Source organism: Castanea sativa, chromosome 10 (assembly GCF_040712315.1).
Source record: "Castanea sativa cultivar Marrone di Chiusa Pesio chromosome 10, ASM4071231v1".
Classification (NCBI taxonomy): domain Eukaryota; kingdom Viridiplantae; phylum Streptophyta; class Magnoliopsida; order Fagales; family Fagaceae; genus Castanea; species Castanea sativa.
The window spans coordinates 30,816,695-30,841,515 of NC_134022.1; the positions used below are offsets into that span (position 1 = coordinate 30,816,695).

General features: G+C 33.0%; 2 protein-coding genes and 2 pseudogenes across 2 annotated transcripts; all 4 read left to right on the forward strand.

Moving 5' to 3' along the window:
* The first annotated feature begins 266 nt into the window (after positions 1-266).
* On the forward strand, positions 267-3,008 carry LOC142612805 (G-type lectin S-receptor-like serine/threonine-protein kinase LECRK1). The gene has a single exon (XM_075784963.1). The coding sequence runs from the start codon at positions 452-454 to the stop codon at positions 2,777-2,779; it is 2,328 nt and encodes a 775-aa protein (XP_075641078.1). The 5' UTR covers positions 267-451; the 3' UTR covers positions 2,780-3,008.
* Positions 3,009-7,610: 4,602 nt separating this feature from the next.
* LOC142612383 (G-type lectin S-receptor-like serine/threonine-protein kinase LECRK2) lies at positions 7,611-10,325 on the forward strand (annotated as a pseudogene).
* Positions 10,326-11,453: 1,128 nt separating this feature from the next.
* On the forward strand, positions 11,454-12,530 carry LOC142612384 (GDSL esterase/lipase At1g09390-like; annotated as a pseudogene).
* Positions 12,531-12,952: 422 nt separating this feature from the next.
* Positions 12,953-15,680, forward strand: LOC142614272 (GDSL esterase/lipase At3g62280-like). Its single transcript, XM_075786856.1, has 5 exons — positions 12,953-13,217; positions 14,079-14,264; positions 14,398-14,561; positions 14,663-14,933; positions 15,037-15,680. Exons 1-5 carry the CDS (start codon positions 12,968-12,970, stop codon positions 15,270-15,272), a joined length of 1,107 nt encoding a protein of 368 aa, XP_075642971.1. The 5' UTR covers positions 12,953-12,967; the 3' UTR covers positions 15,273-15,680.
* Positions 15,681-24,821: the final 9,141 nt, after the last annotated feature.

Consider the following 24,821-nt stretch of genomic DNA (forward strand, 5'->3'; position numbering starts at 1 on the left):
TCATAGCTCGGTACTAGCAAGTCTCTTGTATAACTAATAAATAATTCAATGGATGACCAGCTGAAAGACTTTGAATATAATTAACGCGTACAAAGACTTCTCATTCCAGCTAAGAAAGAGACTAAAGTGAATGACTCTTATTCTATGCAATGTTCTTTGAATATACACAAGTTGTGACTTTTCATCCTCAGGAAAGATATATACTCCTTCCAAAAAAATTATTGAATATACTAAAGTGAATGACTCTTATTCTATGCAAAGTTTATTTTTTTACTATTTCATTCCAAACACCTTCCAAAAAAATTATTGAATAGTGATACTCAAGACAACATCACAGCTCGGTAATAGCAATTCTCTTGTATTTTATTGACTATATATGGAGCTGTGTTAGTCACATTTCATTTGCAAACAGAGTGAAAGAATAACAGAGAGAACTAGCTATTTTCTAGTAATGGCAAGTCTCTTGTTTATTATTTTTCTTTCAGCAATTATCACTACAGAAGCTCAACAAGGGGAATCCATTGTAAACCTTGGCTCTTCTTTAACACCTACCTCCAAGTCTTCATGGCAGTCACAATCTGGTGTCTATGCCTTTGGCTTCTACCAACAAGGCAATGGCTATGCTGTTGGAGTTTTTTTTGCTGGGATTCCTGAGAAGACAGTAGTCTGGACATTCAACCGAGACGAACCTCCAGCTCTCGCTAGTGTTACATTGAATTTCACTAGTGATGGTAGACTCATCATGCAATCGGCACAAGGCGAAGAGACGGCCATTGCCAATCCTCCTGAACGTGCAGCATCAACATCAATGCTTGATTCGGGAAACTTTGTTCTCTATAATTCCGATAAGAAGATTGTATGGCAAAGTTTCGACTACCCAACAAATACCCTCTTACAGGGCCAGCGTCTCACAGATGGAAAGGAGTTGTTTTCGAGTGCTTCAGAATCTGATCAATCGACAGGAATATTTCGTCTGAAAATGCAGACGGATGGAAACCTTGTGCAGTACCCAGTGCAAACCACAGATACGAGTCAATATGCCTATTGGTCTTCTTGGACAGATGGAAAAGGCAGTAATGTTTCACTATGTCTGGATGATGACGGTCATCTTTACTTGCTCAATTCCACTGGCACAAACATAAAAAATCTGACTGTAGGCGGATATCCAACAAAAGATGTAGTGTATTTTGTGCGAATTGATGCCGACGGTATATTCAGGCTATTCTCACACAATTTGGATAAGAAGGGGAATTTCTCAGTCCTATGGCCGTCTTCTTATAATAAGTGTGCCCCTATGGGCCTGTGTGGTCTCAATGGATTTTGCACTCTGAATGATCAGGTTGCTAATTGCTTATGTCTTCCAGGTTTTGTAAGTGTTAACCCGGGAAATTGGAGCTCAGGTTGTGTAAGGAATTTCACTGCAGAAAGTTGCAAGAGCAAAGATGGAAGTACGAAATATATCATGCAAGCATTACCTAATACTGTATGGGAATCTAGTGATTATTCTTACCTAATATTATTGACCAAAGACGATTGTGCAGCAGCATGTTTGAAGGATTGTAATTGTGAAGCCGCTTCTTACAGAGATAAATATTGTTATAAGCAAAGGCTTCCATTGAGATTTGGAAGAAGGGATCTAAGTGATGCAAACATTGCATTCATCAAGGTAGCTATATCTACTTCCACCACAAATAAAATTGAGCCCTTGGGACGTGAAAGATATTCTCGAAAGGACGTATTAATGATTCTGGGCATCTCATTTGGTGCTTTTGGACTCATTATGTCAGTGATTTCTGCAATTGCAGTTTATAAAAATCGAGTCCAAGCATATAGAAGGCTCTCTAATGGTGGAAGTGTTGATTTAAGCATGGATGTTTCTCTAAGATCATTTACTTACTCCGATCTTGAGAAAATGACTAATGGTTTCAAGGAAGAGCTGGGTAGAGGATCATTCGGGACTGTTTACAAGGGAACAATGTGGAATGGTCAGAAGATTGTTGCCGTCAAAAGACTAGAGAAAGTGTTGACTGAGGGGGAGAAAGAGTTTCAAACCGAGATGAAAGTTATTGGAAGAACACACCACAAGAACCTTGTCCGTCTGCTCGGGTATTGTCATGATGGAGAGAATAGGCTTTTGGTATATGATTACATGAGCAATGGCTCACTTGCTGATATACTCTTCAAACCTGAAGAAAAACTTTGTTGGGATGAAAGAATAGAAATTGCTCGCAACATAGCAAAGGGAATTCTTTATCTCCATGAAGAGTGCGAGTCACAAATCATTCATTGTGACATAAAGCCCCAAAACATACTCATGGATGAATATAGATGCCCAAAAATCTCTGATTTTGGATTGGCAAAGCTACTAAAGCCAGACCAAACCAATACCTTTACAGGTATCCGAGGAACAAAGGGGTATGTTGCACCAGAATGGCATCGAAAGCAACCAGTGACAGTCAAAGCAGATGTATACAGCTTTGGAATTGTTCTATTGGAGCTTATATGTTGTAGAAAGAGTGTGGATTGGAGTTATCCTGAAGAAGAAGCTATTCTAGAAGAATGGGCATACTCTTGCTTTGAGGCTTGTGAGCTAGATAAACTAGTGAGTGATAAGGATGTTGACAAAAAGCAATTGGAGAGAATTTTTAAAGTAGGACTTTGGTGCATTCTTGATGAGCCATCTCTTCGTCCTTCGATGAAAAAGGTTCTGTTAATGCTGGAAGGGACTGTAGATATCCCAATCCCTCCAAGTCCGACTTCTTTTCTTAGTACCATATAAAATGTGTTTGTAATTTTTTTATTCTTAGGAAATGTTATAGAGGGGATTTGAGCTGGATATGGTCGTTCATAAAAACAAGTGTTAGTACTCAGCTAGTCTTTAAGGCCAATGGCAAAATGTGGTTGTACTTCAAACCCAAATATGGGATGGTTTGCAAGAATAATTGACACAACAATATTGTTAAGATTCTTTGTGCTACACGCCCACAGTATTATTGGATATCGGACTATCTCTACTTCAAATGCTATCAAATATATGTATATGTCAATGGCCCTTGGCTTGAGCGAGAAAATGACTCCGCATACTTCCATTGAGAGAGGAGAAAAAAAAAATGTTCCTAAAAAGATAAAAATCAAATGTTTTTTTTTTTTCTTCCCTTAAGATACAAGTAGGGGAGGGCCAAATGGGGCATTTGAACCCAAATTTTGTTTATGGGAGTCACAAAACTATAATTTGTTAGTTAAAAGTATTTGCAGTCTCTAGCTTTTGTTATGGGCTACTCTGAATATAGGAAGCGAGAGTGTTTGGTCTATATCAAATAGAACTACTTATTACCAAAAAGAATTATTTACAGCTATAAAAGACTTACTATAAAAGTGAATATAATAATATTAATTTGACAACATTTTATTATTATCCTATAGACAATAATATATCTTCATTTCTAAATAAGATAGATCATGAGAGTTCACCTGGTTCATTCACTTGGCTTATATTCATCGAGCAAGAGCTTAAAAGGCTATTTATATGTTTTTTATTCACTTTAATGATGATATATTATTATATAACCTACTTTATAATGGGAGTTACATACACATATCAATTAAAATTTTGAATTTTGAGTTGATTCCTTAAATTCTACAAATTCCTCTTAATCGCTTTTATAAATCATTATCAATATATAATATATCTAACTATCAACTATATTTAATATGGTGGGATATCAAACAATTTCTTGGTTTATTCCAATCCAATGATTTTCTCCGACAAGATATGCCTTGATTTGGTCTTCAACAATATAAGAAAATTCTACAGTTTCCTACACGACCAAGGCAACCATGTTGAATCTGAATTATTGGTGGGTGGTCTTAAACATCATGACAGCTGTGTTGCTAGAGTTGGCCAGCATGGTAGTTGGCACTGACTCTGAAATTATAAATCTACCGTGTTGCTGGAGTTGACCCGTGTGGTCCTATCGAACATTGATTATTCGTTGACAGACTAATCGAGAGACTTTGAATATAAACATGCGAAGACTTTCTAGTCTACTAAGAAAGAAAGAGACTGAAGTGAATAACTTTTGTCATTCTTCCACAAAAAGCCTATGAAGCACGGGTGTGTTTTGAAATTTGGGTACGGGTATAAGAGCGAGCGGGTGTGAAATTTGGTAATTTTTGAAAAAGTAGGGTACGGGTGCGGCAATTAAAAAATTATTAAAAATATTTTTATTTATATTTTTAATATATTGCTAAACATATGGATACCAAATTTAAGAGCAATAATAAATAATAACTAGAATACAGAGAATGGAAGAGAGCCTAGCTGAAGAGTGAAGGCAGAGAGTGGGAGAGAGGCGCAAGAAAAATGAAGAGGAAGAGGGCTGGGTCATGGTTTTTTTCCAAACGGTGCATTTGCACCTTTTTTTTTTTTTTTTTGGGCATACGCACCTGTTGTTGTTGTTGTTTTTTTTTTTGAATTTCGGCCGGTATTGGCCGATTTCGGCCAGTATCTGCAGATTTCGGCCGATATCGACCAATTTCGCCGGTATCGGCTGATTTCTCCGGTATCGGTTTTCGACCGATACGGACCGATTCGGCCCAATTTTGAGCGCGTCGGCTCGAATCGGCACGAATCGCGCCAAAAAAATTAATTTTTTAATGCCCGACGCGGCACGGACACTCAGGCAGCGGCGTCGCCTGCGCGTCCCCGCGTCGGACGCGAGTACAGCGGCCCAAATGCCACACCCGTGCTTCCCAGAAGAAAGCACACATCATATTATCTTGGATGGAATAGAAACTAAACTATTATGACATGTTTAGTAGACTGTAATAAACGTAATGTAATAGTTATTTCTACGATTCAGTTATTCTTTAGTTTGGTTATATTTTTATTACAAGGAATAATCATTCCTTATGAATAACTATTTTTCAAAATGACGAATAATTATTCCTCTTTAAAAGGTTGTATTAGTTATTCCTTAGTAAATGCAATAATTTCAAAACTTAATATATTTTCAAATAAACAAACTTTTCATATACATCTAACAATTATAACAATAAAAAAATTATAAAAAATAACACACATCTCTCTCCTAAATTTAAAAATAACAATTTTTAAGAATATATAATTGAATGAGTAAAATATTTCCTAAAATAAACGTTAAGTTTCATTCTAAGGTTATAACTCACAAACAAACTAATGAATAGGTTTAATTATTACATTACAACACACTTTATTACTAGTAATAAATATTACAATTCTTATCATAATCCACATTCAATGTACCAAACATACCCTTAGTATCTGGTAGAAAACCTTGAATCCACAAGAGATCCCTTAAATTCACAAGATAATAGGTCTAAAAACCACTAGAGGAAACAATAGACAAAATTTGTATTTTATTACTAATAATCTACCTTGTCTCTAAATGCTACAAAACATATAAATATTGAAAAGGCAAAACCCTAGAACGACTGGAAAAGCTTCCAAAACCTTGATTTGCACTAATTACAAGATTATGTGGCAAAATACCAAATTTTATCAAAAATGAAAAAATTGAGTTAAATGTAAAATCATAAACTATTGACCTTAAAGGTCATTCCAAAACAAGTGAAACCTCATTCTGACATTTCAACAAAAAATTATTAAAGAAATAAAAATTACTAAAAACAACAAAATCACTATTTTCAAAACCTAAACAAAGGAATTTGCTAAAATTAAGGCACACCTCATTGTAAAAAAAAGAGTACTCTTGATTAAAAGACTGCTTCCAGCCTACCAAATTTCATGCAATTCCAACTCTTAGGCCTGTTTGGAAGTTTAGAGAGGGAGGAGAGTAGAGGAAAGGAGAGTAGTGGGGAATGGTTATTCTCTACCTTATTTGGATGTTTTTAAAATTAAGTAAGGGGGAGGGGAGTAATTACCCTTCCTCTTGTTTAGATGTTTTAAAAATTAGGATGGAAATGATAGGAAATAATTAAATATTTTTAAATAGACAAATTTACCCCTATTTGAAAATGGACTTGCAACATTGGTCTATGATTAATTTGTTAGATTAAATAATTATATAATCGGTTTGTAATCTATATATATATAATAGGTAAAACTGAGAGAAAATATAATTTAATTTTAAACCGGAATTCAATTAGAGTATAATTTTGCGCCATGTATCTCATCTAATCTAAATTTTAGAATTTTGTGTCAAGTGAGTTAATTTAATGTAAAAATTGAATTTCAATTAGAGTTTAATTTTGTGCCACGTGTCCCATCTAATCTAAATTTTTAAATTTTTGTGCCAAATTAGTTAATTTAGTGTAGAAAACGAGGAGTTTAATATAATAAACTATAAAAAGCATCATCATATAACTAAAAAAAAGTCAAATTTATAAGTCATATATATATATATATATATTAATAGGTAAATCTTAGAGAAAATTGAATTAGAATTTGAAATTATAATCCAATTTTGTGTCTAAATTTATGTGGGAGCTACACCATAATTATCCACTTAAACTTGTGCCATGTGTCTACTTAAGTTTTTAAATCTTTATGTCAAATGAGTTAATGAGTGCCAAAATACTAAAAATCTAATATTAATGAACTATAAAATTAAAAAAAAAAAAAAAAACAATCACATGTTCTCAATAAAAATCACCACATGTTTCTCAAAAAAGAAATTATATAAAAATCACTACATAATAAAAATCACCACACGTTCTATCTTATTAAAAATTAGAAAAAAATGATCGTAAGTAGTATTAAATTTAGATAAGAATTTTAATATGTGACTAATTATGTTTACTTAAAAAGAAATTAATTAATATTTTATGATAAAAATTGTGTTTAATTTTAAATGTATCTATATGTATGCATGAATGCATGTGTTACATGCTTTAAAAAAATTTAATTTGACTAATAATTTATATTTTTATAATAAAAATTCTGATTAATTTTAAATGCATCCATGCATTTGCATGGAGTTACATGCTAGTTTTGTTAATATAGAAAGGTTAAATTAGATAATTCATTTGGACAATAATTTATGTACTCTACTCTCCCTCCTAATCTCTCCAATTTAAGAGAATTAAAAATGAGGGGTTAAAGGCAGTTAAAACCCCTCCAAACTCCTCTCCCTTATTTCTTAAAAAACTTCCAAACAAGGTAATTTAATTACTCTTCTTCCCTTTACACTACTCCTCCTCCTTTCCCTAAGATCCAAACAGAGCATAAGCCCGATGATGTCTACTGCTACCTCTTTGCTTTACGCCGTGATTTCAGGCGCTCTTGTCCTTCTAGGAAGACCATTACTGTCTGTTCTATAACAATTACTATGCAGATTATCTGAATATACAAAAGCGGTGACTTTTAATTCACAGAAAAATATTCACTCAAGTGAATAATTCTCTTTCATTTTAAAGAGTTCCAATTTTTTCCCTTTACAACACCGTAACTCGGCACTTTGTGCAGGACAAGGTATGTAGATTGAGATAGCCATTTATTTACTATATTTGGAGGTGGATTGAAAGATTAATTCCTAAATGTTACTATTATTGATTTTCCATTTGAAACCGGACTGAAAGGAAGCCAAAGAGATAGAGCTAGCTATTGTCCAATGATGGCATTTATCTTGCTTTTTCTTCTTATCTCAGCAATTTTCACTGCTGAAGCTCAACAAGGAGAATTGAAAAGATAGGCTCTTTTTTAACACCTACCACCAATTCTTCTGTAGGAAAATTACCACGAAATTCCCAACCTGTGAGAACAAAATATAGAGAAAAACACACGCCAAAGAAAAAGTAATCACATCCACAAAACAGTATTTACGTGATTCGGCAATTTGCCTACGTCCACGAAATTGTAGAGATTTCACTATTATCAGGGAAAAAATACAAAGTGCGGCTACAGTCTTTCTCACTCTTGAAAAATGACAACAACGAACCCTAATCATAAAAACAATGTTTTCTACATCTTGTGTACTGTCACCAACTGAGTCAATACCGTACCGGAGGTTGTACCGGTTTAACTAGCAGTACGATATATTTCGGATACCGGTTAATACCGGTGTACCGTTTCGGGTTTATCTATATATATATATATATATATAAAAATAGTATTTAAAGCCCATATATATATATATATATATATATAAATTCATAGATTAAACTAATTTGTAATCTTAAACCCAACACAAGCCCAAGCCCAAGCCCAAGCCCAAGTTTATACATCTATATCTATAAAAAGAATTAAAAATCAAGTTAAATTTAAAATACTAAGCTTACCTTTCACGTGAACTAGCTGAGGGCTTAAACAAAAAAATAAAACAACTGACATTTGAGAGACATTTGAGAGGACTTTTACAGGTCTTAGGGGCTGGAAAATAATTAAAAAAAAAAAAAAAAATCTAACATAAAAAAGTTACTTTTGACTTTATTAATAAACTTTGCAAGCTGTCATTGGCTGTTTAAAGAAGCTGAAAGCAAATCAAGGCTGGCTTCAGTTGGAGTGTTGGACGCACCAAGAAGAGGAAAGAGAAAGCTAATCAGAGAGAAAGATAATGTTGGAGGAAAGAGAGAAAGAGAACGCCGGAGAAAAAAGAAAGTAAATCTGATAGAGAGAAAGAGAACGCCGGTTTTGCAAGTCAAGAAGATCATTCGAGTGACGCCGGTGAGTGGAGATATGAGAGAGTGAGAATTTTTTTTTTTTTCTTCTTCTTTTTCTTGTTTCGGTCTGGTATGCATTTACTGGCCGAAATGCGGTATTTTTTCCGGTATGGCCGAAACAATCCGGTATGACCGGTATTTAAACCGGAACGAAACAACCATCTTTCTGTACCGGCGGAGCTATCGGAACGGTAAATATCGGCGGTACCGGCCGGTACGGTATGGAATCAACTTCCTTGACAGTCACAATGGGCTACAAAATGGGTCAAAACCTGTCGGCCCAAGCCTCCGCTCCATGGACTAAGCATCAGAAAATCTCTCATTAAAAACCACGCAACATTATTCGGGTCGGGTCGAGTCATCAACTGGATCGAATACAACTAGGCTCCACAAAGCCCAACATTCTTCATGGTTGTCACGCTCTGGTCTATCATGTTGTTGGAGTTTTTCTTCCTGGGATTCCTGAAAAGATAGTAGTCTGGACAACCAACCAAAACAATCCTCCGGCTCTCACTAATGTTACATTGAATTTCACTAGACACTAGTGATGGTAAACTCATGATGCAATCAGCACAAGGCAAAAAGATGTACATTGCCACTCCATCTGAACGTGCAACATCAGCATCAATGCTTAATTCAGGAAAGTTTGTTTTATATAACTAATAAGGAGATTATATGGCAAAGTTTTGACAACCCAACCAATACAATCTTACGGGTCAGTGTCTCTCAGCTGGACAAGGTTGTGTTTGCGTTTCAGAATCTAACCAATTGACAGGAATATTCAACTGGTAATACAAAATACATATATGAAAACCTCGTGCAGTACCCATTGGTAGTATCAGAATTAATGCCTGAATATCATTGTTGGGCTGTTATTACAGATGGACAAGACAATAATGTGTCACTATGTCTTGATGATGATGGCTATTAATTCCAACAAAAGATACAGTCTTATCTATTGAGAATTGATGCTGATGGGATCTTCAGGCTATACTCAAAAATTTTGGTTAAGAATATTTGGGAATCGCTCTATTATATGGTCTTCTTCCGACAATAAGTGACTCCATAGGCCTATGTGGCCTAAATGAGTTTTGTACTAACGTTGACGGAGAAGCTAAATTCTTATGTCTTCCAAGATTTGCACATTTTAGCCAGGGAAATTGGAGTTCAGGCTGTGAAAGGAATTTTACTGTAGAAAGTTGCCAATGCAAAATCGGAAGTATGAAATATACCATGGAAGCGGCATCTAATAATGTCTAGGAAGATAGTGCCTTTTCCATTCTGCAGTCATTGATGAAAGAGGATTGTGAAGCAACATGTTTGGAAGACTGTAACTGTCAAGCCGCTTTGTACAAGATGGAATTTGTCGAAAGCAAAGGCTTCCATTGAGCTCTGGAAGAAAAGTACTGACCGATTCAAATGTAGCATCCATCAAGGTTGATGTTGGTATATCTACACCCAACAGAAATAAAATTGTTCCCATGGAACGTGAAAAAAAGCCTCGGAAGGAAATATTGTTTATGAGAATCTCATTTGCAGCTTTCAGACTCATTATGTTAATGATTTCTGGGATAGTAATTTATAAAAATTGTGTTTGGGCACATAAAAGGTTCTCTAATAGTGGAAATGTTGGTTTGAATGTAGATGTGTCTTTAGAAAATTACTAATGGTTTCGAGGAGTAGCATAAGTAAAAAATAAAAAAGCAAAAAAATTTGAAAAAAAAAAATTTCTAATCTTATTCGGTCCACTTCGGCCCTACTCGGTCCACTTTGGTCTTATCCGGTGCTATTTAATTCACTTCAGTCCTGTTTGGTCAACTTTGGTCCTATTCGGTCAACTTTGGTTCTATTCGATCCATTCTGTCCACTTTATCTTATTCGGTCCATCTCTGTCCAATTTCGTCCTACATGATATACTTTGGTTTATTTAGTCCAATTCAGTCCAATTTGGTCCTATTCGGTCTACTTCAGTCCATTATATCCACTTTAGTCTTATTCAGTCCACTATAGTCTTATTAGGTCCATTTAGTCTTATTAGGTTCTATTTAGTCTAACGCGGTTCTACTTGGTCCAATTCAGTCTATTCGGTCAAATTTGGTCCTATTCGGTGCATTTCGGTCATTCGGTTCATTTCAGTTCATTTGGTCTATTTTGGTCCACTTTGGTTTGTTTGGTGCATTCAGCCCATTTTTGTGCACTTACATAATAGAAAAAATAAAAAATAAAAAATAAAAACATGATTTATCATTGCTACGCTCATGTTAAACCACAATAACGTAATATTTCAATCCATTTTTGCCCGACTAAATAATTTAAGTGAAAATATTTTTAAACATAAAGGCTATAAATATTCAAATGTAATCTTTAGGACAATTACTCATTTATTTTAATGTCATTACTTTTTAAATCAACTGTATGAGATTGATTATACCTTCAAGCAATATATATATATATATATATATATATATATATATATATATATATATATATATATATATATATATATATATATCTATATATATATATATAAAATATCCAGTGGTGGGTTTCAGTTAGCTCAACTGGTAAAATCTATGATGATTGTATAAGAAATCTGGAGTTCAATTCCTGTCTACACCAAAAAACAACCATAAGTTGAAACTCTCTCAACATGAAAGTTGTTTAGTAAACCGTCAATATGAAAGTTGTTTATCAAGCGAGCAATCCCTCACATTAGGCATATGTGCAAGTGTTGAAGTAGATTTTAATTACTCAATCAAGAGGGATACTTGAATCAAATCCTGTTTATTAAGTTAATGGAAGGACTTAGCTGTAACATTTTAAATTAACTGATGATTTGATTGCAACTTTATAAATGTAATGAATCAAAAATTGAAAATAAATGTATTTATCAAGGATCAAAACAAGTGTTTCTCAATTGTTTTTAGGTGTTCATGCATCCAATGTCTAAGGCAAAATTTTCGTTTAGGTCACATAGGTTTGATCAACGACGAGGAATTCAAGAATGCAATTTACTCAATTGACATGGGACAAAACGATATAGCTGATTCATTCTTCTATTTTTCATACGCAAGTTGTCAAAAGAATTCCTTCTTTCATCACCGAAATAAAAAATTTGAAATTAAAAAAAAAAAAAAAATTATACATGAGCGAGTTTCCGCATTTCATCAGAAGACAGTTTGTTTCGTTATGCCACTTATTTCACACTGCTTTCAAATTCTCAAACTGTGTATATTATATCTTGTATTCTTGATTTGTTTTATCACTTTTCAATGCAAATATAGAGTATATACCAACATGATGGAAAGAATTTCTGGGTGCACAACACTGGGCCACTAGGTTGTTTGCCTGAACAACTTGCAACCACTGCCACAGGTGATAGTGACTTTGATAAGCATGGATGTCTCAATTCCCTTAACAATGCTGCAATATCATTTAGCTAACAATTGCACGCTTCTTGTGAAGAATTGAGATATGAAATGAAGGATGCCACAATTGTGTATGTGCATATATATACCATCAAATATGATCTCATTGCCAATTTTGCTGATTATGGTATGGTCTTATAGCTAATTCTGCTATACAATAGCAATTCCAAATGTCATGTTCTATCATATTGATTAATGGTTTATTTTGTAGGCTTTGAGAATCCGTTAATGGCATGTTGTGGCTATGGAGGACCACAGTACAATTACAATCCCAATGTCACATGCGGCCAAACTGGTTCCAATGTCTGCATTGAAGAATTAAAATACATAAGCTGTGATGGAATTCACTATACAGAAACTGCCAACACAATTGTCGCGTCCAAAATACTCTCTACTGAATACTCTACACCTCTAATTAATCTTTACTACTTCTGTAATCCCTAATCAATTTTAGACTTGAAGACAGGATTTACTTGCCTAGTGTATGAAACTTGACCGTATTGTAATAAGGCTACACAGCCTACACTCTCATAAGTATTGCCGTGTGAATATTATGTTTTAGTTCTAATGCATCATGCACGTGTCTCAGTCACATGGAAAGTAGCATTTTCCAGGAAAAGATTTCTTCCAAGATGTGCAATTTACATGTGTTCGTGGATTGAGAATGGGGGATAAGAGTATGTTTGATTTCTATTTAGATAACTAGACAGAAAGTCAATGACAGCAAATTAATTTAATAATATATACTTGGGTCAATGTCTTTGCATAGCACATGTGGATCTCATCTTCTTAAAATGGATAGTAGTAAATGGTATGATTAGCAAGTTGGAATAAGTCAATCAATCTTGCTAAGTGAGTTTAAGGAGCAGAGGAAGAGAGAGATGGGTTATGTAGGATTTACCCAACATCTCATTTTGCTTATACTATGGGTATGTGTCTTCCTGGGTATGTTTACCAACTCAAAGTGCAGCCACAACAGGCCCATTCTAATCAACTTTGGTGATTCCAATTCAGACACTGGAGGGGTGCTAGCAGGCACTGGACTTCCAATTGGCCTTCCGCACGGCATTACATTTTTCCACAGAGGCACTGGCAGGCTAGGCGATGGCCGGCTTGTGATTGATTTCTTCTGTGAGTTCAACTTTTCCGTTCACCTTAAGTACTGTAGGTTACTGTTTTCCTTTTTTCTATTTGGCTGAGGTATGGTAATTTAGAGATTTTTTAATTATATTGTTAACATGGCACCAATTTCATTCATTGCCATATTAGTCTGTAAACATTTTTGTAGAAATATTCGTAGTAGCTTTAGCATTTTTCATTGAAACCAGCAAATGACAATTAAATTTGACAAAAGCTTTAGCAAGACACTACTGCAGCATAGTAAGCACTCTTAGCCCCAGCTATAATTAACCACTGAAGTCATTCTCCATGTCTTGAAACATGATCCAATTTGATACAACTCCTTTTGAATAAGTGCTGAACAAATCAGAATGTCTTGTCTTACCCTAATGTTAATATCAATGTATATAAACTCATAGTCTTGTCACATCATTGTAAAGGATGTAAAGCATATTAGCTAGTAATCTTACCATTTTCCCTATTCTTATATGCTTTTGGTTGGAATAATGTACTACCATCTTATCTTCAACAACTTTTATAAGATTCCATGAGTAAAGTTGACTACATTCTGTGATTATGAAATAAGAGTCTTGTCCTGCTTGGTGTTTTTTATGTGACACTAGACCTTAAAATATAAAAGGGGCCAGCATTTGGCTCATAGAACCTTCACAACTGCAATATCAAAGTTAAAAGACAAAATAAGAAAAGACAACAAATAAAAAGTGAAGAAAATTGAAACTCTGATAGAAGTTTCATATGGTCTTGCAATCCTTGCATGTAATCTATCACAATTTACCACAGTAAATTTTACCTAGAATTCTTAAAGTTAATTGGGCCCCCCACTAATAGTGCCAATATCATGGTATTTTGTAGGTGAACAGTTGAACTTGAGTTATTTGAGCCCATATTTGGACTCATTGGCACCAAATTTCACAAGTGGAGTAAACTTTGCAGTAAGTGGAGCAACCTTGCTCCCACAGTTTGTGCCTTTTGCACTAGACGTTCAAGTACGCCAATTCATTCACTTCAAAAATCGCTCACTTGAACTCTTATCACTTGGTATGTACATTTCAACTCACATTAAAAATTTACTCGCTAACAAATTGAACCATTAATAGCAAGTTAGCATTTATAAGAGATTTGAAATCTAGAATGTGTTTTCTTTTTCAACTTGGTCCAATATGTCATGCAGGTTCAAAAATTTTAATTGATGAAGAGGGTTTCCGTAATGCACTTTATATGATTGATATAGGAGAGAATGATCTCTTGCTTGCCTTGTATGCATCAAACTTAACATACGCACCAGTCATTGAAAAAATCCCTTCATTTCTTGCAGAAATCAAACTAGCCATTCAAGTGAGTCTGTATCTTCATATCATAATTTTACATTTTTCATAATACCAAGTTATTAAATTCACCCTCTTGTAACATCATTATCTTCTTTACTGCAAATGTAGAATATATATCTATATGGTGGCAGAAAATTTTGGATACACAATACTGGACCATTAGGATGTGCTCCTAAAGAACTTGCATTACATCCTCATAACAGTACTGATCTTGATCAGATTGGATGCCTTCGTGTCCATAATGATGTTGCAAAAGCTTTTAATGAAGGACTCCGCAGGGTCTGTGAAGAAATGAGATTGGAATTTAAGGATGCAACCATTGTGTATGTAGACATATACAATATCAAGTACAATCTCTTTGCCAAGGACAAAAAATATGGTAATTAGCATAATCTTTTTTGTAATGCAAGTGGAACAGAAAAGCTCTTCTTTATAATATTTAATGTTTATGATTTTGGTGGGTGCATATTTTATTCCTGTAGGTTTCAAGGATCCATTCATGGCTTGTTGTGGCTATGGGGGGCCTCCAAATAATTACAATGTAAAAGCAACATGCGGCCAGCCTGGTTCAAGCATATGCAAAATTGTATCACAGTCCATAGTCTGGGATGGAGTTCACTACACTGAAGCTGCCAATCGTGTGGTTGCAGCAAGTATTTTATCTATGCATTATACCACACCTCGAGTAAAGCTTGACCATTTTTGGCCACCCAACTAAGTGGCAAGCATCCATGAATTGTTTTTTATTGTAGCAACATTTCTAGTAGAAACACAAATTAATCTACCTGTCTTAAGCTCTAAATGTATGATCAAATTATTTGTGGTTACAATATCAACAAAAATTTTGCAATTTCTAAGCTACAACATCAGCCATGTAATAGTGGAAAGTGATGCTAAGATTTGCATGGAGGCCTTCTAAAGCCGAGCAGAGAAGATCCTTGGAGAATTGCAGAACTATACTCTTACACTCTTAGGCTAGCAGAGCTATAGCAACACCTCCAATTTAGCTGGCCACCTAGGGATGCTAATAGAGCAGCTCACAATCTGGTAGCTTAGTCCCTTTGTAATAAGCTAGCTGGTTCTTTTGTATTAAGCTCAGCTCCCCAATCTTTTGTTCATGTCATTCTATTTTATCAAGCCTAACTGTTTTGTAACTATTCTGCACTGCTGTTTCTTTGCTTGATAAAATTCTTCTGGTTCTCATAATATATATATATATATATATATATATATATATATATATATGAACACAATTTGTGACTGAAGCATATAGAGATATATCACGTATGAAAAATCTTAAAATTTGATGTTCCGTTCATTTTTTGTCATTCTAACTAATGGGCTTGGCCATCTCATGAGTCAGTTGCTCCTCTTGAATCTTAAGGCATCTTAAAAGTGTTGGCTATTGAGCAAGATTATGTGGAAGATGCATGATCATTGATCGGTGGAGTTATATTTCCTTGTCCAATAAGAAATGGCAAAATTAGACTCGCTAGGTTTCCCACAACTTATTGCTTTCTTTTTTTCTTTTTCTTTTTGTCAAAAGGTATAGTCTAATGAGACTTTTTCGTAGGTGTCTAAATCATTTTTGAACCACTACCATTTGCTCCCTTTATTCTTAGCTCTTGCCCTTCGCTTTAGCTTGTGCTAGACCAACAAGGACAATCTGAACTTGGAATAACATTAAATTCCAATTTTAGGCATAAATGGGAGTATCACTATGATTCACAATATATTAAAAAAAGAGGTAATTACACTTTACTTTCTTCAAGTTTGGGGAAAAGACACTTCATCCCAAACCTAAAGGGAAAAAATAGTCAACCCCACTTGTTTAACCAAACACAATTAACTTCAGTTAAAAAAAATTGTGGACAAAAATGCCCTTTGGTTAAGGTCAATCACAGTTTCAAGGAAATGCCTGTCTTTTGGCTTCCGGAATGAATTTATATCTCTAGTGAGTGCATAACAAACTATTCTTTGATTCTTAACAAACAAACAAACAAACAAAATGGTGTAATTGGTGTCTGTTTTTTATATTTTTCTAAGTGATATTTAAAGTATGACTTGATTTAAGATCCAGAATATAAGTCTAATTCCATCATCATCCCTGGGATTTACTCGATCAATAACTTGATATGTATGTGGCACGGTAAATTAACAATTTGAAGATTCGTCGGATCTTTACAGAATTTTGAGATCCTTAAAAAAGAAAAAGATTACACCCATCATCGATGGGCCTACCACTTAGTCAATAGCTTTTATGGTTTTTTTGGTGACACCTACAAATAGCTGAGATTGAATATGTAACATCTACTTTTCTTGACATGTGGTTTAGGCTTTGCCGCTCAAATCCTCAGTTATAACTTATAAGAAAGAACAAACTCTTGTGCTAGACAAAATGATTTGAATGCAACTCCAACAAGTATAAAGAAAGAATGGATAATTTTCTCTAAGAACCAGAAGCTTCTTCTGTCATGTGAACCTTTCCCCATTCTCCTATTAAGTCAATTTCTTGTGAGGTATGAACATTAGTGGGCAATTGAAATGCTTTTCTTTAATCATGATTATGTGCTTGACATTGTTGAAATCCTCTATTTAAAGCTCCAAATGTTTAGAAAGGCTTAAAGGGATAATAAATAATACGGACTCTTTATTTTGTGGAGGTCCCTTGTCATGAAGATGTGATTATTAAAATTCCAAGAGAATAAAATTATAAGAAAAGAATCATCTCATAGACTACAAATTGATGTGCAAAACATGCACACACACATATATACATTATAATATTATTCACTTTCTTTTTATGTCCTCCCAAGTTCTATGATTGCTTCAATACTGTTAGCTTGGGATCTCTCTAGACTCGCATAAGCAAGGAATCTTTTTAATCTTAAACCAATCGATAATTGAAGTGATCCTCGTACAGCCATTAAACAATGAAAAAAATACCCAATAGACGTGCTAATATTGAATATAAAGTGTACATCATATTGAACAATAAATTAATTAGAAACGTACGTCCACCTCCCCCAATATTTTCTGTGGTATCACTTATCAGTGGAGGGTGGAGATGTAAAATTGTAAATTGACCAGTTTATAGTTCTTTTTTTTCTTCGTTGTATGAATAATTCGATAATTACAATAAGGGTAGGGGGATTTGAATTCTTAATATCTCTGTTAGAAATATTAGAAGGTGTCAATCAGCTAAGTTACAAGATTTTTTATACTTGTTCAAAAAAAAAAAAAAAGATTTTTTATACTTATAGCTTATAGTTATTCTTTAAATCTATATATATTGATAAAGTGTATGACAAAAAAATGAAAAAGAAAATATAAAGCTTGTGATAAAGAAATGGCAGGATATGTTCCGCGAGATTTATTTATATCCACAATGTAATCTCTCATTAGTTACATCTTACTATTAAGTTTTTTATATTACAATGAACTTATCCAAGTGTATATTTACTATTTAGTAGGTTAAACCATACACTAACTCAAAGATATAGTACCTGAACTATACGTATGATTAATTTAGAATTACTTTATTTGCACTAAAAGTGAATCCTACCACAATGAACTTGAATTAGGACATATAACTGACTTGAGAGACTCAAATGGAGATTTAATATCCCTTACATCTCCCTTAAATAAAAGGTGAAAACTTGAAGGCAACTTGAGTTTGAAAAGAAAATAAAATCGTAAAATTAGATGTGAAGTGGACTTGGGCATAATTGAGCTGAGCACAAATGGTAAGCTAGAAGGAAAAGCCAAAAGTATGTGGTGAACAAGGCTTGAAGTTGATTGAGGAATGAGGATTGTTAAAAGTATAATTGTGGAAGTACTGTTCAAATGTGTGTGACCCAAAAAAAAAAAAAAAAAACCAATAAATGCTACTAATTAGAGGTGTGAAATAAGAAACGCAAACTTAAGATAATAAATGAATTTAAATCCTCTAGATTTCCTAGAGTACTATTCCAATAAAATTTCTTAAATCCTAAAATTTAGACCATTAAATTATTAAAGAATTGTTAAAATTTAAAGAAATCTTTTGATAGAGTACTCTAAGATATCTAGAGACTATCAATCAATGTAGTCCATGATACTTGGCCAAGGTGATGAAGATTCATAATTAAAAAAGGAAAGCTAAAAAGTTAGGCCTAAAAGAAAGATTTACATGTCCATTTAGTATAGTGGAAATCATTAAGATTGCCCTTGATTGATTAAGAATCAATATTTTCATTCTCAAAAAAAAAAAAAAAAAATCAATATTTTGGTTCGTTTTGCAGTCTTGATGAAAAAAAAAAAAGAAATAAAAATTATCAAAAATATGGAATCTACTTGAAAAATGAGTGCAGAAGTGATTCAATTGGAAGGGGAAAAAAAGTTACTAGAAAAATTCAACAACCAGTCAATATTGTTTAACAATCCATTTCATCAACCAAAAAAAATCCATCAACATGGGTCAAAACCAATCAACTGTAGCTAATGAAAAATGTGTTTGTTTTTATATAAGATAGAAATTCTACTCTAATTTAATCTAAGTGTATATGTGTGTGAACCTCCCTCTTAGAGACTTAAACCCTGGCCTTTACCCCCCACACCCCACAAATACTTATATTTGTAAAGTCATCATCACACCAAAGATATGCGGTGGTACGAAAAATGTGTTGTAGACACTATGTTTGCAACCTCCATGTAACCTTGCCAATGACAAAAATTGTTATAAGGAAAAAATTGTAATTTTGACAATTGGACTCCCAAATACTTTTTTTTTTTTTTTTTTTTGAGAAAAAAGACTTCAAATTTTATTAAGAAATAGGCAAATCTGCCTGATAAGCAACTAAGTTGTACGATGAGACATCTTCCATCCACACTAAATAAGTACTAGTGACATGATGTGCATTCTTAACTAGGTTGTGAGCTATAGTATTACCCTCCCTATGAACATGAAAAAAACTAATACATTGAAAAGATTCAACAATAGCTTTTACATCTTGGATCAAAAGACCAAACGAAGCTAAGGAAAGCAAATCCTCCATCAATGAGTTCAATGTATTTTCTTACAATCTCCCCTTTGCCCCCACCAAAACTTACGGATAAACCCCTCAATTTCGTGGCAAAGACCTAGTGGAAGCATAAAACAACTCATTGTATAAGTTGGAATGGCTTAAACCACCACTTTGATCAAAACTTCTCTACCTACTTGTGACAGTAGCTTCTCTTCCCAACCCTGAAATTTCCTCCACACTCTTCTTTTATGTAATCAAAACTTGTTTTTTTTTGTGTCTGCCAATTAGAGATGGCAACCCCAAATATATGTCATAGTGCAAGATTTTTGGAACCCCTAATGCTTCCTTTGTTTTTGTTTTTGTTGCATCAGTTGTTGGCTTGCTAAAAACAAAGATGTTTTCCCAAATACCTAATTTAAAACAAAAGGTCACGATGATCAAATTAACTTATTATATGTTTAAATCAAACTACTAGATTAAAACTTATATTCAAATCAATATTTGATGGTTGCTACACTTTTTTGTAATCTATATATAACTATATATAATAATAATAGGTAAAGCTAAGAGAAAATCCAATTAGATTTTAAATTGTAATTTAATTAGAGTCTAATTTTGCGCCACGTGTCCCATCTAATCTAAAATTTTAAATTTTTGTGCCAAGTGAGTTAATTCAATGTAAAAATTGGATTTCAATTATAGTTTGATTTTTGCGACATGTGTCTCATTTAATCTAAGTTTTTAATTCTTGAGCCAAATGAGTTAATTTAGTGTATACATAGAAAAAAAAAACATAAGTCTGTGTGTGTGTGTGTGTGTGTCCCATCTAATCAAATTTTTTAATTTTTGTACCAAATGAGTTAATTTAGTGTAGAAAACGAGGAATCCAATATAAATAAATCATAAAAAAAAAATCATATATCTAACACTAGCTATATATAAAATTAGAGGAAGAGGGAGTTTGAATGATTTTATATTTATGAGCCTTTTTTTGTATAGCTAAAAACAATTCAAATTTATAAGTCATATATATATATATATATATATATATATATATATATATATATATTAATAGGTTAAGTTTAGAAAAAATCCAATTAGATTCTACAATTGAAGTCCAATATTGCGTCATATGTCTTAAATTATTTATTTTTAGAGAGGGTTTTATTTCTTAATTTTGAAATCAAGTTTGAGACCATATCATAAATCTCCATTTAAGTGAGTTATTGTGTACAAAAACCAAAGAGTTTATAATTAATGAACATAAAAATATTTAAAAAATGGACAATTTACATTTTCTACCTAATAACATTCTTACAAGATTTTTTAAAAAGTTTTTTAAAAAAAATATAAAAATGACTATCAATAATATTTAAATTATATATGTAAGAATTATACTATACATTTTAATGAGTATCTTTTAAGTATATTCATACATATGCATGAGATTACAATCTAGTATATAATAATAGGTGAAGCGGAGAGAAACTCAAGTTAAAATTCCAAATTAGAGTTCCATTTATTCTTTAAAAAGTTTTATTTTTTAATTTTAAAATCAAATATGGGACCACATCATAAATATTCATCCAAGTGAGTTATTAAGTACAAAAACTAAAGAGTCTAGAATAAATGAATCGTTAAAAAAAAAAAAAAAGTGCTTCACAATAATTTTAAAAAAATGGAAAATTTACATTTTATAGCTAATAATATCCTTATAAAATTTTTTAAAGAGTTAACAAAATATAAAAATGACTATCAATAATATTTAAATTATATATATGTGAATTATATTATGTATCTTGTTATATATCTTTAAGTGTATCTATACATATGCATGGGATTATAAGTAGTTAATTCTAGAAACATGTGATTATAATTAATCAATTATGATTGGTTCTTTAAATAATTAATCATGATTAATAACATGTTATAATATCATTGATCTAAACTTAGGACAATGATGCAGCAATAAGCATAGTATTATTTAATGTCAATAGGTAATTAGATATTTTTTAATTTTAAGTAAATATCTTAGAAATAAGAGTTTTAATAAATTGTTCCTAAATATCTATTAATGTTATCAGATCTCCAAAGGGCTAAAATTTAGATCCTAAAATTGGATTGTACTAAAAAAAAAAAAAACTTCAAAATCACCACCTAAAAAAAAAAAAATCGAAACATGTACAAATTGAGAAGGTGTTCGATCGGGTCCTTCATTTCTTTGAAGAATCATTATATAATTGGGGTAAATAGACCTCGAATTATATTTTATTTAGTCTTGAAAATGTCTTTGGCAAATAATTTTCCTTCTCCAACTGAGACATTTGGCTAGTTAGATAGAGATACATAACTTGATTTTCAAACAGGCTTGTGTTCCAAATTTTCAATTTAGCCTAGGAAGTCTTCTATCTGATATCTCCAATTGGAAGTTGATATTTCTTTTGTAAAAAATTGAATACCAACGGATGTGCTCAAGGTAATCTAGCAAGGGGCCTTATTATTAGGGATGCTTCTAGCAATTGGATTCAAGGCTTCTCTTTCCAACAATTGGTTGAAGAACAAGTACATAAGCAGAATTGTGGGATGTACCCTATGTGCTGCAACTGAGTTGGGCTTTGGCGTATAGGAATGTTGTTGTTGAATCATATTCACTTTTTGTTATATCTCTGTGATGTCTTTTAACTTATATTCATGTCTTGGTTCTCCAATTTGATCCTAGATTATAGGGAATTTTTCAGCTGACAGTGGAGGGTAGTCCTTCAGCATGAGTACTGTCAAGCCAATTTATACGTAGACATTTTGGCAAATAGAGGGAGCGCACAAGAAGTATCGAAATTTGAATATCATTAGTGCATGTTAGGGTTAATGTTGTTAGTGTTAGGAAATTCCATGACTTTGTAACTGTCAAGTTAAGTCTGTAATGTGTCCATGAAGTTCAAATCAAGTTCAAGACAGTTCGTGCGAGAAACACCTCAAGAAAGTCAAGACAAATAGTTTTCAACTGCCCTTCCATCGAGATATGATCGAGCGAAGTTCGACTGCCACTCGATTGAGGCATGGGCAGCGCTAGATGAATTTCAGGGGGTTCATTAATGTATTTCAAGGGGTTCAAATGAACCCCCTGACTTTTTATTAAAAAAATATTATATATATATATATATATACACACACATAATATTTTTTTTACTTGTTTAATTTATCATTAAAAATATTTTTGCACTTTGTAGCTTAAATCTTTCACACTTTAATCACATATTAACTTTTCTATTTTTTTTTCCTCAAATCACTAACTTTATAATAAAAAATTATTATAACATGATAACAATACGCGTACATATATCAAATCCTCTGTATTTCTTAATTATTAAATTATATTAAGTTATATTATATTTACACTATACATGCACATATTCACACACATCACAATTCACACAAATTACTTTATAACAAAAAAATAATAATAATGCTCATATTATACACACACGCAAAACTAACAATCACTCACTTTTTACTCTTAGAATCAGAGATATCGAGATAGTCAAATAGAGAAGAGAGATGAGATGAGATTTATGAGAGAGATTCAAGCATTTGATTAGTTAAGTAGACACTTAGTGTATTATTGATGTATGGATGTGTGTGGTTATGTTAGTCATTAATTCCTACCGTGTAAGTGAGATGAGTTTTGCCATTTAGTTTAAAATATTTTTATAAAAACAATGACAAATAGATAGTGACAATTGCATAAAAATAAAAATGTTATACAAACTCAATAAAATAAAATGGTCATATTTACCCACATTGACAATAGATAATGAAAGCTCACTTATTGTGTAAAACACTAATGAATGTTTAGACCCCCAATTTCAAAATAACCAAAGCAAGCTTATATTCAAACAATATATGTACGGAATATGAAATATAAGCAATACCCAATATGACAAACTTCTTTAACACATAATTAATCACAAACATAGCAACAATTAATGGTTAAAGAGTAAGGGAAGAGAAATGCAACCACAAGGATAACACCGGCACTTGTTATTAAAGAGGAAACCGAAAAACTCGGCGAAAAACCTCTTCACCGCCCTCCAAGTGGTAAAATGATCCATTAGAAAGTTAGTTAAGATGCATGAATAGCAATAAACCTTCCAAGCCTAATCTACCCGATGCACCTAAGCCCTCCAAGCTTCTTGCTCTAACAAGGTTAAGCCTAACTGTGTCTTTTTTAGTTTTACGGATCCCGCAATAAGCTCCATATTGCATCCATCATCCTTGGCATCTTCCAATACTTCCCAAGCTCCAAAAACACTCTCAACACTCTAAATGGGTGTGGGTTGTGTTTGGGTACAAATCTCCTCGCAATGGGTATAACAATGGGAGAGGGAATGAGAAGAGACTACAAATATTTCTCTCTAAGAATGAGTAGCTCTCTCTCTAATAAGGTGGGTGTATTGTAGAAACCTCTCTTAGGATTTTTCTTTCAATGGGCTCCTCACAATTTTTGTGGGTAATGATGGTATATATAGTATGTGCAAAGAGAATACGAAAAGTCACAATTTCAGTAAAACATGTGAACTTCGCGGGTCACTCGCGACTTGATTGGTGCAAGTCGCGATCCAAGTCGCGAGTTAACCTTTTGGACTGGCTATACTGAGCTTGACACCTAGCCTGATTATTCACCTTCCTGCATGTGCTTCTCATGTGACCTACAGCTGTCTTGATCAAATCTTCACCACTTCACACTAAAACCATTAAAATTAAATCCTACAAAAATACAATGAAATAAATTAATGACAACACTTTTTGTCATGAAGTAAGCCAACACTAATGTTATGAGAAAAATCATAACTTAACAGATAATAATGATTAATAATGAATTATCATGTGATGATTTCGAAATATGAAAACTCATAGAAAGATATTGTAACATTTTATGTATTTGCGATTGTGTTTTTTATTTATTTATTTTTTTTTTGTCAATAACTAAATATATTTAAGTTTTCTTTTTATTTTTTAAATTTAACTTTCTAAATAACCCCCCTAAAAAATATTTTTGGAGCCGCCACTAGATTGAGGCTCAATCAATGGTAAATCGTTTTTTATGTGTTTTAAATCTCAGTTGTGCACACCACCGCTCCCCCTTGGTGTGGTGGTCACTCTACAAGTAAAAAATGCTTGTGGGGTGTGGGGCAAGGGCCGGGGTTCAAGTCTCTAGGAGGGAGTTTCACACACATATACATTTAGATTAGGCTTGAGTAGAT